General features: G+C 62.9%; 2 protein-coding genes across 2 annotated transcripts; one reads left to right on the forward strand and one right to left on the reverse strand.

Annotated features, from left to right (window-relative positions):
* The first annotated feature begins 1,407 nt into the window (after positions 1 to 1,407).
* Positions 1,408 to 3,983, forward strand: RAX2 (retina and anterior neural fold homeobox 2). The gene is made up of 2 exons (XM_068997316.1): positions 1,408 to 1,650; positions 3,540 to 3,983. The coding sequence occupies exons 1-2, from the start codon at positions 1,408 to 1,410 to the stop codon at positions 3,981 to 3,983; spliced, it is 687 nt and encodes a 228-aa protein (XP_068853417.1).
* A 2,282-nt stretch (positions 3,984 to 6,265) lies between these two features.
* LOC138099668 (mucosa-associated lymphoid tissue lymphoma translocation protein 1-like) lies at positions 6,266 to 13,533 on the reverse strand. Its single transcript, XM_068997066.1, is given in 17 exon segments — positions 6,266 to 7,190; positions 7,285 to 7,419; positions 7,512 to 7,669; positions 7,923 to 8,069; positions 8,138 to 8,265; positions 8,706 to 8,780; positions 9,071 to 9,283; positions 9,285 to 9,600; positions 9,979 to 10,014; positions 10,109 to 10,156; positions 10,304 to 10,400; positions 10,507 to 10,685; positions 11,028 to 11,181; positions 11,294 to 11,424; positions 12,072 to 12,238; positions 12,436 to 12,577; positions 13,285 to 13,533. Coding segments are annotated over 16 exon segments (2,376 nt in total). The 5' UTR covers positions 12,573 to 12,577; positions 13,285 to 13,533; the 3' UTR covers positions 6,266 to 6,935.
* Between the last annotated feature and the right edge of the window lie 362 nt (positions 13,534 to 13,895).

The following is a 13,895-nucleotide window of genomic DNA, read 5'->3' on the forward strand; positions in this document are numbered from 1 at the left end:
ACCGACTGCACTGGGCACACTGCCCACACCACACACCTGTGGCACACGCTCTGAGCACACCACAGCAGCACCAGGCACATGCTGCTCGTGTTGGGTGCACTGCACACAGACACAGCACACGCTGCACAGGCACTGCACATTGCCACACGCATGCACGCACTGCATGTCCACGCTGTGCCCACAGGCTGTGCATGCCCTGCACACACTGTGCTCCTTGCACACCCACCGTGCTGTGCACCCCACGCACTGCGCCGCGTGTGCTGCGTGCACGGCACACAGGCACTGCGCCCCAGCACTGCTCCCATGTGGCACAAACAACCCCCACAGCCCCATCCCTGCACGTACACACCCGCACCATCCCCATGCTGCACACCTTCCACCGCATGCTCAGCACTACACACCCCCACACACACCTGTGCCTCACTGGGAGCACCCCTGAGCACCCCTGGGCACCTGCCCAGGTACAGGCACAGACGCGGCCGCCGCGGGCACACTGCGCACACCCCCACGGCACACATGGGCACCCCCACACAGACACCCCTGTGTGCACAGCCTGGGCAACACCTGACACCCACCCCCTGCCTGCTGCCCTCTAGGACCCCCATTTACCCCCTCCCAGCATGAACCCACGCTCCTTTTCTCTCCCCACTCCCATTAAGGCATTAGGTGAGTCTTTGCTGGCGGGTCTGAGCAATGCGCTGCCTTCCCCTTGCCCCAGGATTACGGTTTTCTGCCCCATTTCCATGTCTGCCGACATCCTCATGGTGGAAAGAGACCCTTAATCCTCTGCAAATACTGCAGGAAGATTTCAGATGCCGGATAAAAAGCTTAAAGATGAAACGTTGCGAGGGTTGAAAATGCTTATAAGCGTCACCAAAATGGTTATTAGCCGGGGGACAGTGCCGGGTCACTCCCGCCCAGCCTGGGGACTGACACTGGGTCCTCCAGCGTTCCAGGGCCAGCCTTCACCATGGAAGAGGCTGGACAAGAGGAGCTGGGCGGGAAGGAGGAAATTAACCCAGGCTTGGTCCCCCCCAGGCCAGGGCAGAGAGAGATCAGGTCAGCTCTCTGTGATGGCGCTTTCATAAAATTCTCCACTTTAGAGGAAATCTGACTTTTAGCACAAGTGGGTTCATTGGCCTGGTGGCATCTGACAGCAGAGCCAAGTGCGAGGCATCCTTTGGATGCTGGGTCAGTCTCCAGGGCTGTGGATCAGCCCCCAGGACACCCCAGCCCTGGGATCCTCTGCTGTGGCAGAGAGGATTATGCCTTTGCATAACCTGTTCCTAGAGCCACCCAATCTTCCCATCCTTCCATTTACTTGTCCGTCCGTCTCTGGACTGGGAACACGTGGGCTCCAAAGACCCCACACACCTCTAACTCTGCAGTGCCCCCGCAGGTGCCACCATGTTCCTGAATAAGTGCGAGGGGGACCTGAGTGAGCTGCGGAAGCCAGGGGACGGTGAGGGCACCCCACCAGCCGCTGCCGAGGAGGAGCAGCCCAAGAAGAAGCACCGGCGGAACCGCACCACCTTCACCACGTACCAGCTGCACGAGCTGGAGCGCGCCTTCGAGAAGTCCCACTACCCCGACGTGTACAGCCGCGAGGAGCTGGCCATGAAGGTCAACCTGCCGGAGGTCCGCGTGCAGGTAGGGAGGGCAGCACCCCAGCACCCTGGATCTGTCCCTGGGCAGTGTCAGAGGGTTCCAAAGGTGCTGAAGAGCTCTGCTCAGCTCTCAGCTCTACTGCCAGTGCCTCCTTCTGTGCCTCAGTTTCCCCATTGCTCGAGGTGGGAGCAGCATCTCTGCAGAGCCAGCTGCTCCCAACAAAGACAGAGAAAGGGTTTAATGGCTGAACCTCGTTCCCCCATGGGGTCCCAGTTTGACCCACAAGGTCCCAGTTGGGCCCATAGGCCAGAGGCTCCATTAGGGCACAGAGATGATTTTCAGAAACTTTTGCCCCTTCTGGTGATGGCTGCTCCCATCCCTCCTGCTGATCACATGGGAAAGCGGCCAAAAAACCCACCTTGGCTGATAATGGCCCCTTCCAGGTCTTTTGGGCTGGGAAAGCACAAGATCCTCATGTGTTTGAGGGTTTTAATCTTGTTGGAGCAGATCAGGAGGGCAGTGGGGCTGGGGATGTTTTGCTCTTTAGGGTGCAGCAAAAGGCTCATGGAGGGACAGCAGAGCCTGGGAAGAGCCTGGGGTCCCACCAGTCTGCTCCCCACCATGCCTGGACTGAAATCAGGGGTGAAATCAGGAAGGGAGAAGGGGTCAGGGAGCTGAAGTGACAAACCCTGTGAACCAAAGGAGTAACTCCCATACAAATGAACTGAATTCCCCAGGCCTCAGCCCCAGTCAAGACAATGCAGCCTTTTTTGTGGGGATCCAGACCATAAAGACGCCTCTGCTGAGCTCTCTGAGCAACAGCCAGTTTCACAGAATCACAGACTCGTTCAGGTTGGAAAAGCACTCTGACACCCTCCAGTCCAACTGTTTCCCAGCACTGCCAAGGCCACCACTAATCCATGTCCCTAAGTGCCACGTCCACATGTCGTGTAAGTCCCTCCAGGAATGAGGACTCCACCACTGCCCTAGGGAAGAAGTTTCCACCAATATCCAACCCAACCGTCCCCTGGCACAGCTTGAGGCCGTTCCCTCTCCTCCTGTCCCTTGTTCCCTGGGAGCAGAGCCTGACCCACCTGGCTTCACCCTCCTGTCAGGGAGTTGTGCAGAGCCAGAAGGTCCCCCCTGAGCCTCCTTTTCTCCAGGCTGAGCCCCTCCAGCTTCCTCAGCTGCTCCTCATCCAACTTGTGCTCCAGCCCTTTCCCCAGCTCTGTTCCCTTCTCTGGACGTGCAGTTTGCACCAGTGCAGCCCAGTGTCCACCAACAGCCATGACCAGCCCACAGAACCCTCCCCTTTCCCACCCAGCCATTCATCTTTCCTCCCCTTTGCCTCCTGCAGCAGACCCTGTGCCCTGTGCTGCTCTGGGGACAGGAGGATCAGCACTTTAATGAGCAGTTCCCATGGGGCCAGACATCACCGCTGCATTTGGGCTGCCGGTCCCTGTCCTTCCTGCTGGGTCTTGGCACAACTGTGGCTGTTTAACTTATAAAAGCTGTGACCAAGGGGCTGGGAAGGTCAGATAGCACTGTCCCATGGACTGCTGGGAATCTGCAGGGCCAGGGTGCATGTTCCCATGGAGCAGAAAGGGGCTTTGTGCTTACACCTCTCACTTTCCATACCTTGGAGATGTCCTTGGTCTCTGGGGCTTGTGGGAGAGGTCTGGCAGAGGTGCTGGGATTGCTGGAGCCCTGTAGGGCAGCCCTTGTGGGATGGGACCCCCCCACCTCAAGCGCTTCCTGTGGGGCACCCCACATGGGATACTGCAGAACCGGGCACTCTGCCTGGGGCAGAGACATGGGGCACCCTGCATGGGACACCCTGCATGGGACACCCTGCATGGGACACTGCATGTGGGGCACACTGCAAGGGTCCGGCTGGGCACAGTGAGCTCACCTTGGCTCTCACCTCGCAGGTCTGGTTCCAGAACCGACGAGCCAAGTGGAGGAGGCAGGAGAAGATGGAGGCCAGTTCCATGAAGCTCCACGACACCCCCGTGCTCTCCTTCAACCGGCCCCCCATGACTCCCAACGTGGGGCCCATGAGCAACTCCCTCCCGCTCGACCCATGGCTGACGTCCCCCATCTCCAGCGCCACCACGGTCCACAGCATCCCCGGCTTCATGGGAGCCCCCCAGGCCCTGCAGCCCCCCTACGCTGGGCACTCCTTCCTCAACACCCCCCCACCGATGGCGCAGGGCATGCAGCCCATGGCCCCCGCACCCTACCAGTGCGGCACCCCCTTTGTGGACAAGTACCCACTGGAGGAGGTGGACCAGAGGAGCTCCAGCATCGCCTCGCTCCGCATGAAAGCCAAGGAGCACATTCAGACCATTGACAAGACCTGGCAGCCCATTTGATGAACGCTCCCCTCCGAGCCCCCCGGCTGCCGCTCCTGCCCCCGGTGCTGGCTCGGCCCCGTGGCCGTGAGGGAGGACAGTGGGTGCTCAGCAGGACCAAAGCTGGCACTGGGCAGGGATGCTGGGCTGCATCTTCCCCACACTGACCCAGCACTGGTGGTGTCAGGGGAGCGAGTCGGGGTGCTGGCAGGACCCCACGGCTGGGGGGAAGCACTGCAGGAGAGCCCCTTTGCCTCTCTGAGGCACCAAGATCAGCTGAGGACCTGGCTGAGGCTCAGGCATCCCACTGTGCCACCCATCACACCCCAGTTGGACACCTCCTTTCTCCACAGCCCCTCCCCTTTCCATTACTACTATTTTTTTTTTTTAATGCTGCAGATTTAAACAAAACTGAACAGAAAGCTCTAGTTTTGTAGGGAGTACTTGGGGGGATGTTTTAGCTGCGTCGGGGCACGCCGCCGGTCATGCCGGGAGATGCGCCGGCGCCGAGAGCACGGGTGTATTGTGAGTAAAGAGATAAGCTGGACAGCTGCCTCATGCTGGAGTCGGGCACTGCCGGGGCCTCGGTCGTGCCGTGCCATGCCGTGCCCTCCTTAGCACTGTGGGGCTGCCAAGCCTCTGCCAGAGAGGAGATTTCCGTGGGGGCCTGGGAGCACCCTCCTGCCCTGCTCCCTCGGGCTGCTGCGTGCAGGGCTGGGCCGGGTCCAGGCACAGGTGACCTGGTCCAGCCCCAGCTGGGACTGGCTTGTGCTGCTGCACCGTGGCTTGTCGCAGGTCACCCACTCGACTGTCCCTTAGGGGCTGTGCCCGCTGCCCCCTGCCCTAACACTCCCAGAGGTGCCAGTGGCAGAGAGCTGCTGGAATTGTGCTGGTGGGAGGATGGGTAGCAGTGGGACCCCTGAGGCCCCTGGCCAGGGCTGGTGAGAGGAGGGGGCCGGCTGTGAGCCCTGGGGTCACCGCAACAGGGTTGTTGGGGCACACCAACACGCGGCTTACCCCTTGCCAGTGTTTCCTGCCAGGTGGGAGCTGGGTGGTGGTGACATGGTGCCGTGTTCTCAGAGGTCCCCAGAGTGGTTTTGCAGCTCCGGGGTACCCCATCTGCCCACCCGCCGGAGCTCGGGGCACAGCCAGTGTCACCGGCACCCTCACTGATGGCAAAGGCCAGCACGGCCCCAGCACACGGCTGAGTCCACAGTGGCTTTGAGGTGCTGAAGCACAGCAAGACAGGGGGGCTTATCCCTCGGTGAGTGGGTGCCCCGGGTCCCTGGGATGCCCTGAGGTGTCCTAGGTTCCTGGGGTGCCCCAGCCCCTGGAGGAGCCAGACGAGGGACAACCTTCCCCCCACCAAAACAAGACGCTTCCCCAGAAAATCTTTCCACTTCGGACCTGACAACAGCTCCCAGCCGGGGCTGTGCTGGGGCAGCCCCATCCCCACCGCGTCCCCCCGGCCCAGACCCCGCTCAGTGCCAGCACCCGCGCCCGCAGCCCCCCCCCCCCCAGCCCGGGATCCCACCCCGATCCGAACCCCCCGGGGCTGGACCCTGACGTCCCCAGAGCCCCGCGGTCGGGCGGGTCTGGCCGGGATGCCAGCGGGCCAGGCGAGGCACTGACCCCGGCGAGACCCTTCTCCTTGTGCCCCATCCCCCGGCTGCTGCTGCTCGTCTGTTTCGTTAGCGACAATTAAACCTTTAACAGCCCATTAAACGCATAATCGATGCTCCCCGGCTCCCCGGCCCAGCTAATGGGGTGAAGCGCCCCGGCCGAGGCGAGCTCCGGCCGGCAGATAATGAAGCAACGGCTGCGGAAGTAATGGGGTTTGATCCGGGGGACGGGACGCGCTCAATGGGGGCTGCGCTTTTCACATGACATAATTGCCGAGGCTGGCGCCAGCCCGGGGCACCCCTCGGCCTCCCGAGAGCCAACAAAGGCCGGCTGGCGCGGGAGCGGCAGCGCCGCACCCCCGGCTCGTTTGATCGGAGCCTAATTGGGGCGAGGGTGCTCCCCCAGCCCGGCCCCGCAACCGCCGCCCGAGAGCGCGGAGGGGCCCCGGGAGGAGGATGCGTCTCCCCGGGCCCTTGGGGCTGGGGGTTGTGTGAATTATGGAAACGAGCTGTTTTCCATGGGGTGGCACGGGGAATGTCGAGGTTCCCTCACTTGGTATCCCCCTTCCCTCCCGTGGGTGCGCTGCACCTCCTGCGGAAACGGGCAAGATTTCTGACCCCAAAAATGCCATTCAAACGCAGGGAGGGCGCAGAAGCGCCGAGCCGCCTGGCCGGACCGCTTTATTGGTGCTTCCCCCGGTGGATACCCACTGGAGCCTGCCCCAGCATGTGGGGGTTTGTGTGGGAAAAATCCAGCAAAAAAATCTTTTTTTTCCCCTTGGATCCCAATCCTGTCCTGAAATCGCTCACTGCCCAGATGGGGCCGGTTGCTGGGGTTGTACTGTGAGGAGTGGATGCTACTGGGAGCGGGGGGGGGGCACCGGGGGGTGCTCCCACCCCCTCGTGGCCGAACAGGAGCCCTCCCGCTCCCACCCCCTCTAATCTCCTCCCGCGGGATTTGCCCCCTAAGCTGCTTATTTCTCTCTATTTCTCCCGGGCCTGAACGAACCTAGCCCTGCCCCGGCACGACACCTCGAGCCCGCTCAGCCGTGGTCTCTGGGCACTCTGCCCCTGGCACTGCCCGGCGGTGGCCTGGCATGTGGGGCTGGCACTGCCCAGGGACGTGGGGCTGGCACTGCCCAGGGACGTGGGACTGACACTGCAGGGGGATGTGGGGGTGGCATGGCCATGCCAGAGGACGTGTGGCTGGGGCCAACAGTCCTTGGCACAGGCCAGGATGGAGCTCAGCCTCTGTGCACATCACCTCCACCCCCTCCATCCCCTGGCCCCCGGCAGGACAGACATGGTGCCAGGGCACTGCAGTGACGGGGGCGGGGGTCACACTGTCCCTCTACAGGGTGTGGGAGCTGGGGCCCTCGGGGCTCAGGTTCTCCTCAGGGGTGTTGACCCACGAGCTCCCCACCACCCCCCAGCTCCTGGGGGGAGAGGAGAAGAGGGGGCTGTGGGGTGGCGAGGGGGAGGCTGCCCGCTGCAGGTTGAGCTTGGCGATGAGCGGCCGCCCCACGTTCACCCTCTGCCGCTCCTCCACAAAGTCGTCCATGCCCTGGTAGCGATACTGCAGGCAGACGGTGAAGGCCAGCTCCTGCTGCGGGGGACACCAGCACCATGGGCTCCTGTCCTGGCACGGCCATGGTCACACTGTGCCCGCAACACCGGCCCCTGCCCACCATGGCTCTTACCTGCAGCTTCTGCAAGCCACAGATCCGGCTGTAGAGGCAGCAGGAGGGGCAGCCGAGGCTCCAGACGGGTGCCAGCGGACTGCCCACCTCCTCTGGGCTCTCCTTGTTGGTGCACTTGAGGTCCACATCCAGCTCCTGCCATGGATGGCATCCATGTGAAAACCACCACAGTTTTCCCCCCAGTTCCCCAGCGTTGCCCTAGTGGGGGCTTCAGCAGCTGCTCCCACCTCAGGAATATCCGTGAGCCGGGCCTCACAGTTGGTGATGTCCTTGGGGGCAGCCACCACACGCGTGTAGATGATCATGATGTTGGAGAACTCGGCGGCGAAGCCCAGCTGGACGCTGACACCGCAGTCGAAGAGAAGGTGCCGGCTCTCTGGCAGGACTGGGGAGGGGACAGGGAGCACAGGGCTGGGACCTGCAGGGGCTCAGGGCTGGAGCTGTACCCACAGGTGAGGTGGCCGTGGGGTCACCCTGGAGCACGGGTGCCAACGTGCTCCTGTCTCCAGGCTGGTGGCTCTGTGCCAGCAGTTTCTCCTCCAGGTGGGAGGAACCCAGCAGATGTTCACAGCCTCTCTCTGCTCCTTGGGCTGTCCCCCCTCTAGATGCCAGCTTGGGACAGGGTGGCCATGACTCACCGTGAGCCTTGGCCCACTGCAGGTTCCTGGCAGAGGACTCATCCTGGCCCGGGGGGCGGATGGGGTCTGTCAGAGCCCGTCTCTCTGAGAGGTTGCTGCGAAGCTCCAGTGCCTGCCGTCCCCGCGTGATCTCCAGAGTGCCCATGTCTGTGGGGGCACAGGGGGTCGGCGGGGGCCACCAGGGGGGTCACTGTTCCCCACTGCTCCTCACTCACCCTCAGCCACCTTGTCCAGCAGCACCGTGATCTTCTCATCCTCCATCAGCCAGCGCTTGAGGAAGGTGACGAAGATGCCGTTGGAGAGCTCACCCTGGCTCAGCTCATAGGCTTCGGCATCCGCGCACCTGCGGGGACAGGGCACTGTTTGGATCTGTCATGGGGTCTGGCACACCCTGGGAATTGGCCCCCAACAGGATGACAGCCCTAAGGAAGCCAGAGTTGAGTGCCCAGAGCTCTTCCTGTTCCCATCACACCATCTGGCCACCATGCTGGGGACAGGTGAGAGCATGGCCAGATCCTGGATGCTTTAAAGGATCACCAGCCCAAACCCCTGTGTTCTGGAGGAGTCTTGGGGCTTCATGCCAGCAGGTGCTGCCCAAACCCGAGCAGTGCCATGGGCACCTCCCTGCCTTGTGAGGGACTGGGGGCTGCCGCTCGCCCAACCCCTCCAGCATCGAGGGTGGAGGGATGCAGGCGTGGGGGTCTGAGTCCCTGCCCTGCCTTGAGCCAAGCAGGGAGACTCAGCCCCACTGCCTGTGCCAGGGGATGGTGGGAGGGGACCCACGTGGCATAGCCGAAGACGATGTTGGCCGTGACCTCCAGCACCCCAACCTGCGGGATGACGTCGTCGTTGAGGTTCCTGCAAGAGAAGAGAAGCTGGACAGAGTGAGAACCTGTCCTCCCCCAAAACCCACCCCAAAGCACACCAGACCTGGAGGGCTGCTCTGTGCTCCTCTGTCCACCCATTACAGCATTTGCTAGCTCACAGGGGCAGTGAAGTTTTGGGGCATTTAGACACAGACAATGGGTTTAGATGGGACCCTGGGGGTGCTCCGCTACCCTCCCCCAGGAGCCACCACCCACAGGTCCCTGTGCTGGGCCCTCCCCGAGTGGCAGCTTGTCCCGAGGTGGGTGGCAGGGCCGGGTCACCTCTTGCGGCACATGTCAAGCAGGAAGATGTTGAGGCCGGTGCGGCGCTGCTGCATCTCCCGCAGCACCCGCTGCACGCACAGGCAGTGCTCGGACGTGTAGGCGCTGGGCGCGTCAATGGGCACCATGAAGCTGTTGCCAAAATTTTCATAGCCGTGCCCAGCATAGTAGAGCAAACCTGCTGGGGGAACAGAGGGCAAATGACATGGTGGCATCCCCTGACCTGCCAGCACCTGCTTCTTGCCTGGCTGCACCCCAAGACTCCACCAGCTTAAAAGCACCCAGTTCCCCCTGGGCTGGAGCTGCCCTGGCGGGTGTTGTCGCACCGTAGACGCCCTTGTCAAGGAGGAGGAGGAACTCATCGACGGCCATCTGCATCTCGGCCTTGCGCAGGTCCAGCAGTGACACCACCTTGAAGTCGAGCTGGCGGAGGAGGGCACCGAGGGCGTGAACATCCACTATGGGCGCCTGCAGCTGCTTGTGGTGCAGGTAGTGCATGTTGCCGATCAGCAGCGCCACTTTGTCCGTGGCTGCAGGGATGGGAGAGGGAGGTGTTATTATGGAGTGGGACACTCCTGCTCTCCATGTTACCCACAGCCCACAGAAGTGACACCCAACTCTGGCCAGCATCACTGTCCCTGGGTACCAAGGTACCCTGTGGCATCCCTGCCTCGCTGATCCCCAAACCCTCAGGTTACGGTTAAGGGTTAGGGTTGGGGATTTGGGTTGAGAGTTAGGGTGCTGATCTGCTCTCCTAATTCGGGTTGGAGTTGGGCTGCTGTTTCACTCTCCCAGTATGCTGCACCCAAAGCGTCCCGGCCAAGTAAAGCCTTATGGGGTGACAGTGGTGACACTGGTGACAGCCAGAGCCCCCCAGGGCCACCAGCCCCTCCTGGGCAGGCTCTTACCGTACAGCTGTCCAGGGCTGCCATGCTCTAGGGAGCCTGGGAAGAGAAAAATGCTGTGCCATGGCCCTCCAGTGCCAGGGGAGCACACAGGGCAGAGCAGCACAGACCTGTCTGCTCTGCCCCCACCTACCTCCATCCCCCTCCTGCCAGGAGCCTCCAGAGGTGAAGAGACGCGGGCCTGTGGCAGAGGGGATGTCAGGGACCCCATGCATGGCATCACCTCCCAGCATGGGCTGCAGTCCCCTCAGAACTGTGGAGCAGCCATGAGGGCTTTACTGGGAACAGAGCAGGTGGGGGGTCACAGAGGTTTGTCTGGGGCCCTCACCGATCTCCACGTCCACCTCCTGGCTCCACACCTCGTGGAAGAGGTTGAACACACGGCAGGAGTAGCTGCCCCGCTCGGCTGTTGTCACCAGCTTCACCTGCCAGCAGGACAGAGCAGGAGGCTGGGGCAGTGTGCCAGATGACGCCGCACTGGGCCACACTGTGCCATGCTATGCCGTGTTGTGCCATGCCAGAGCTTCATACCTGGAGCTGGGGTGCCTGTGCCCCTTCCACAGGGCGCCGGTTCCTGAACCACTGGTACTGGGGTGGGGGGTTGCCAATGGCTCTGCACTCCAGTGCCAGCGTGTCCCCCTCGGCCAGCTGGCACGGCCGCGGCTGCTGCAGGATCTGCAGCCCCGCCATGGTCAGGCAGTAGCCACTGGCTGGGGAAGGGACAGGGTGGCAAATTAGGCACCCAGCCATGGCAGCACTCTGCCGAGCTGCGCCAGGCCCCAGGTTCTTCCCCCACGGGCCCTGGCACCCATGGCTGGCATGAGGCAGCAGGCGTGAGGAGGACACAGGGCATGTGGCTCCTCTGTGGGCACCATCACACCAGCAAGCCCAGAGACCTTTGCAGCTGAGCCAGGGCATTACATGGCAAATGATACCACTCAGGACCCACCACTGTCCTGGTGGGGCGAGAGGTGCCCTGCAGATGTCCCAATCCCAGTGGGGCAAGTGGTGCCGATGGCAGCCAGCCCAGGGACACAGATATCGAGACCCACCTGAGCTGGGGCTGCTGCTCTTCTCCACCTGGACATGAGCCCACCTGGAGAAGGTGAAGGTGGCCCCGCAGTTCACCCGGCAGATGTACCACTCAGGCTGGCCCGCCAGGGTGGCCGTGTTGATCAGCAGCTCTGGGGATGTGGCTCCAGGCACCTATGAGAGGGGAGGAGGCCAAGGAGTCGTGGGCTCCCTCTTACTCATGTGGGTGCCCTCACCATGGGCAGGGTGTGGGGGCCCTGCTCAATGTGGCACAGTGGGACCTCACCTCCTGCCTCCCACAGAACCACTGGTACGTGAGCCCCGGCGGGCCAGTCGCGCAGCAGGTCAGGGACACCTGTGTCCCCTCTGCCACCACCTGTGACTCCGGCTGCACCGTGATGCGGATCATGTCCTGGACTGCGGGAGAGGAGAGACCAGCCTGGGCTGAGTCCCCTGTCCTGCATCACCCCATCCCATCCTGCCCCATCCCCACCTACAACAGATTCTCCTCTCCCAACCCAGCCCATCTTATCCCATCCCACACCTGTCCTGTCCCAGCCATCTCATCCTACTTTGTCCCATTGGCATATTCAGTGCTATCCCACCTACCCATCTTATCTTGATTCAGTTTATCCCATCCCACTCTGCTCTATCCTATCCTATCCTATCCTATCCTATCCTATCCTATCCTATCCTATCCTATCCTATCCTATCCTATCCTATCCTATCCTATCCTATCCTATCCCATCCCATCCCATCCCATCCCATCCCATCCCATCCCATCCCACCCCATCCCATCCCATCCCACCCCATCCCATCCCATCCCATCCCACCCCATCCCATGCTGTCCAAATCTGTCCTGTCCCATCCGATCAGACCACATCCCATCCTATCTCATCCTGTTGCATCCATCCAACTCCACCCTGCCTGCCCAGGACCTCACTACCAGAGCAAGACCCCCAGCAGGAATTGCTGTTCTTCACCCCCATCCCCATTTCCTCCTGCTGAGCCCCTGCCCCCTGGTGCTCCCCTCCAGCCCCCCGGTTCCCGCTGCCCGTCCGTACCGGCGGAGCTGAGGACCCGGCAGGCCTGTTCGTGCCCCATGCGCTCCAGGCAGCCCAGCAGGTACCTGAGGGTGCAGTCACGCTCGGCCAGGAGCTGCAGCAGGCACTGTGTGGGGCTGCCGCGGGGCTCCAGCACCTTCAGCGAGCACATCTCCAGCTCCTCCGCGCTGCAAGCGCCCGCAGCCGTCAGAGCCACAGCCCCCTCCCTCGGGGCGGGTGGGAGCCCGGCCAGGGGCCTCGGCGGTGCCCAGCGCGGGGAGGGAACCGCTCCGTGCGCCCCTCGCTCGGCCCGCGGCAGAGCTGGGCCCACGTGCGCTTGTGACCCGGCCGGGGACAGCCCCCGGCAGTGCTCCCCCAGCCCTACCTGCACTTGAAGCGTTTCTCGGCCCCGGCCAGCTCGGCCAGCTTGCGCCAGCCCCGGCCGGCGTTATCCAGCAGCTCACACAGCCGGGCCACCACTTCCTCGCCCAGCGAGCCGATGGGCATGCTCCAGTCCCCCATCCCTCCTGGTGACGCCGAGGGGACAAGCTGTCAGTGGGTCACGGGGTGACAGGCACCCGTGCCCCACCGGACCCCTCGGGGCACAGGGTGGCTTAGGGGGGAGAGCAGTGGGATCACTGGTGTCAGGACAGCTCCCGGCAGGAGCCTGAGGAGGTGCTGGGATCTGGCTGGGCAGCGCTGCTGGATCTGGCCACCGGCAGCCAGCCAGGAATGACACACAGTCCCACTCGGAGCTGGGTGGCACAGGGGACCCCGCTCATTCCCCCAGCCTTGGGCAAGGAGCCAGGGTACTTTAGCCCAGCCACAGGAAAGGGACCTTCATGGAATGAGGGTCCACAGAACTAGAAAGAGGGGATGGCCCCCGTCACCTTCCTCGTCCTGTCAGGTGACACAGAGAATGGGGCCCCAGTACCCCTCTCCTTCTGACAGAGGCCCCAGTGGGGCAGCAGCAGCCCCCTTGCTGTCACCAGGCCTCTGGGTGGTGGCTCTGGAGCCACCATGAGGGGCCTGTAGGGCAGAGGGTACATGGGGGTCTTGGGACTGGGACCCAGCTCAGCTTGCCCTGAATCCTGGGAAAGGTTTCCGTGTGACACGAACCACCTGGATAGCGGCAGCTCCCTCCTCCTCCCCTCAGGTCCCTTCCCAACAACCCACCCCAGAAGAGCCCTTGTCCTCAGGACTGAGCTGCCCAGAGCAGCTGGGTGACACTCACCCAAGCAGGGGGCTCCAAGACCAAGGACAGGGATCCAGGTGCTCCGTTGGCTCACCTGCTGCTGGATTTGGGGTCTGGACACACTGGGGGTGGCGAGGGGAGGGTGAGCTGCAGGCCTGGCAGGGATGGGTGCTCACTGCGGGATACGGCCGAGCCCCATCAGCGGCGAGGATGTGCACTGAGCCCCACACAGAGGAAATGAAGGTTCAGTCCGAAATCTCCCCGAGGCCCCCGTGCTGCAGCACAGCACTTCTGCTTCCCTCTGCCTTCCTTCCTGTTGTGCAGCACATGGGCGCAGAGCTGCCAACCCCCGCCCACAGCCCCGGGGGAGCTGGGCACGGCTCAGCTCTGTCACAGGGCACACGGCACCAGGGACAGCACCGGGCCTGGCAGAGGCTCCACTGTCCCTTCCTCACTGCAGGAACCCACAGGCACCTCTTTTCTCCAGAGCCCAACTCGAGCCCAGAGGAGCTGCAGGGCAGCAAGTCCAGGGTGGAGGTGAACTGAGGTGACAGAGGCGCCTCTCTGGTGTGCCCAACATGCAGACAGAACCAAGGCCAGGGGAAGCTGCTGGGCTTTGCCAGGCTGAAGCTGCCCAAGGAGAATCAGGG

Source organism: Aphelocoma coerulescens, chromosome 28, assembly GCF_041296385.1.
Source record: "Aphelocoma coerulescens isolate FSJ_1873_10779 chromosome 28, UR_Acoe_1.0, whole genome shotgun sequence".
NCBI lineage: Eukaryota > Metazoa > Chordata > Aves > Passeriformes > Corvidae > Aphelocoma > Aphelocoma coerulescens.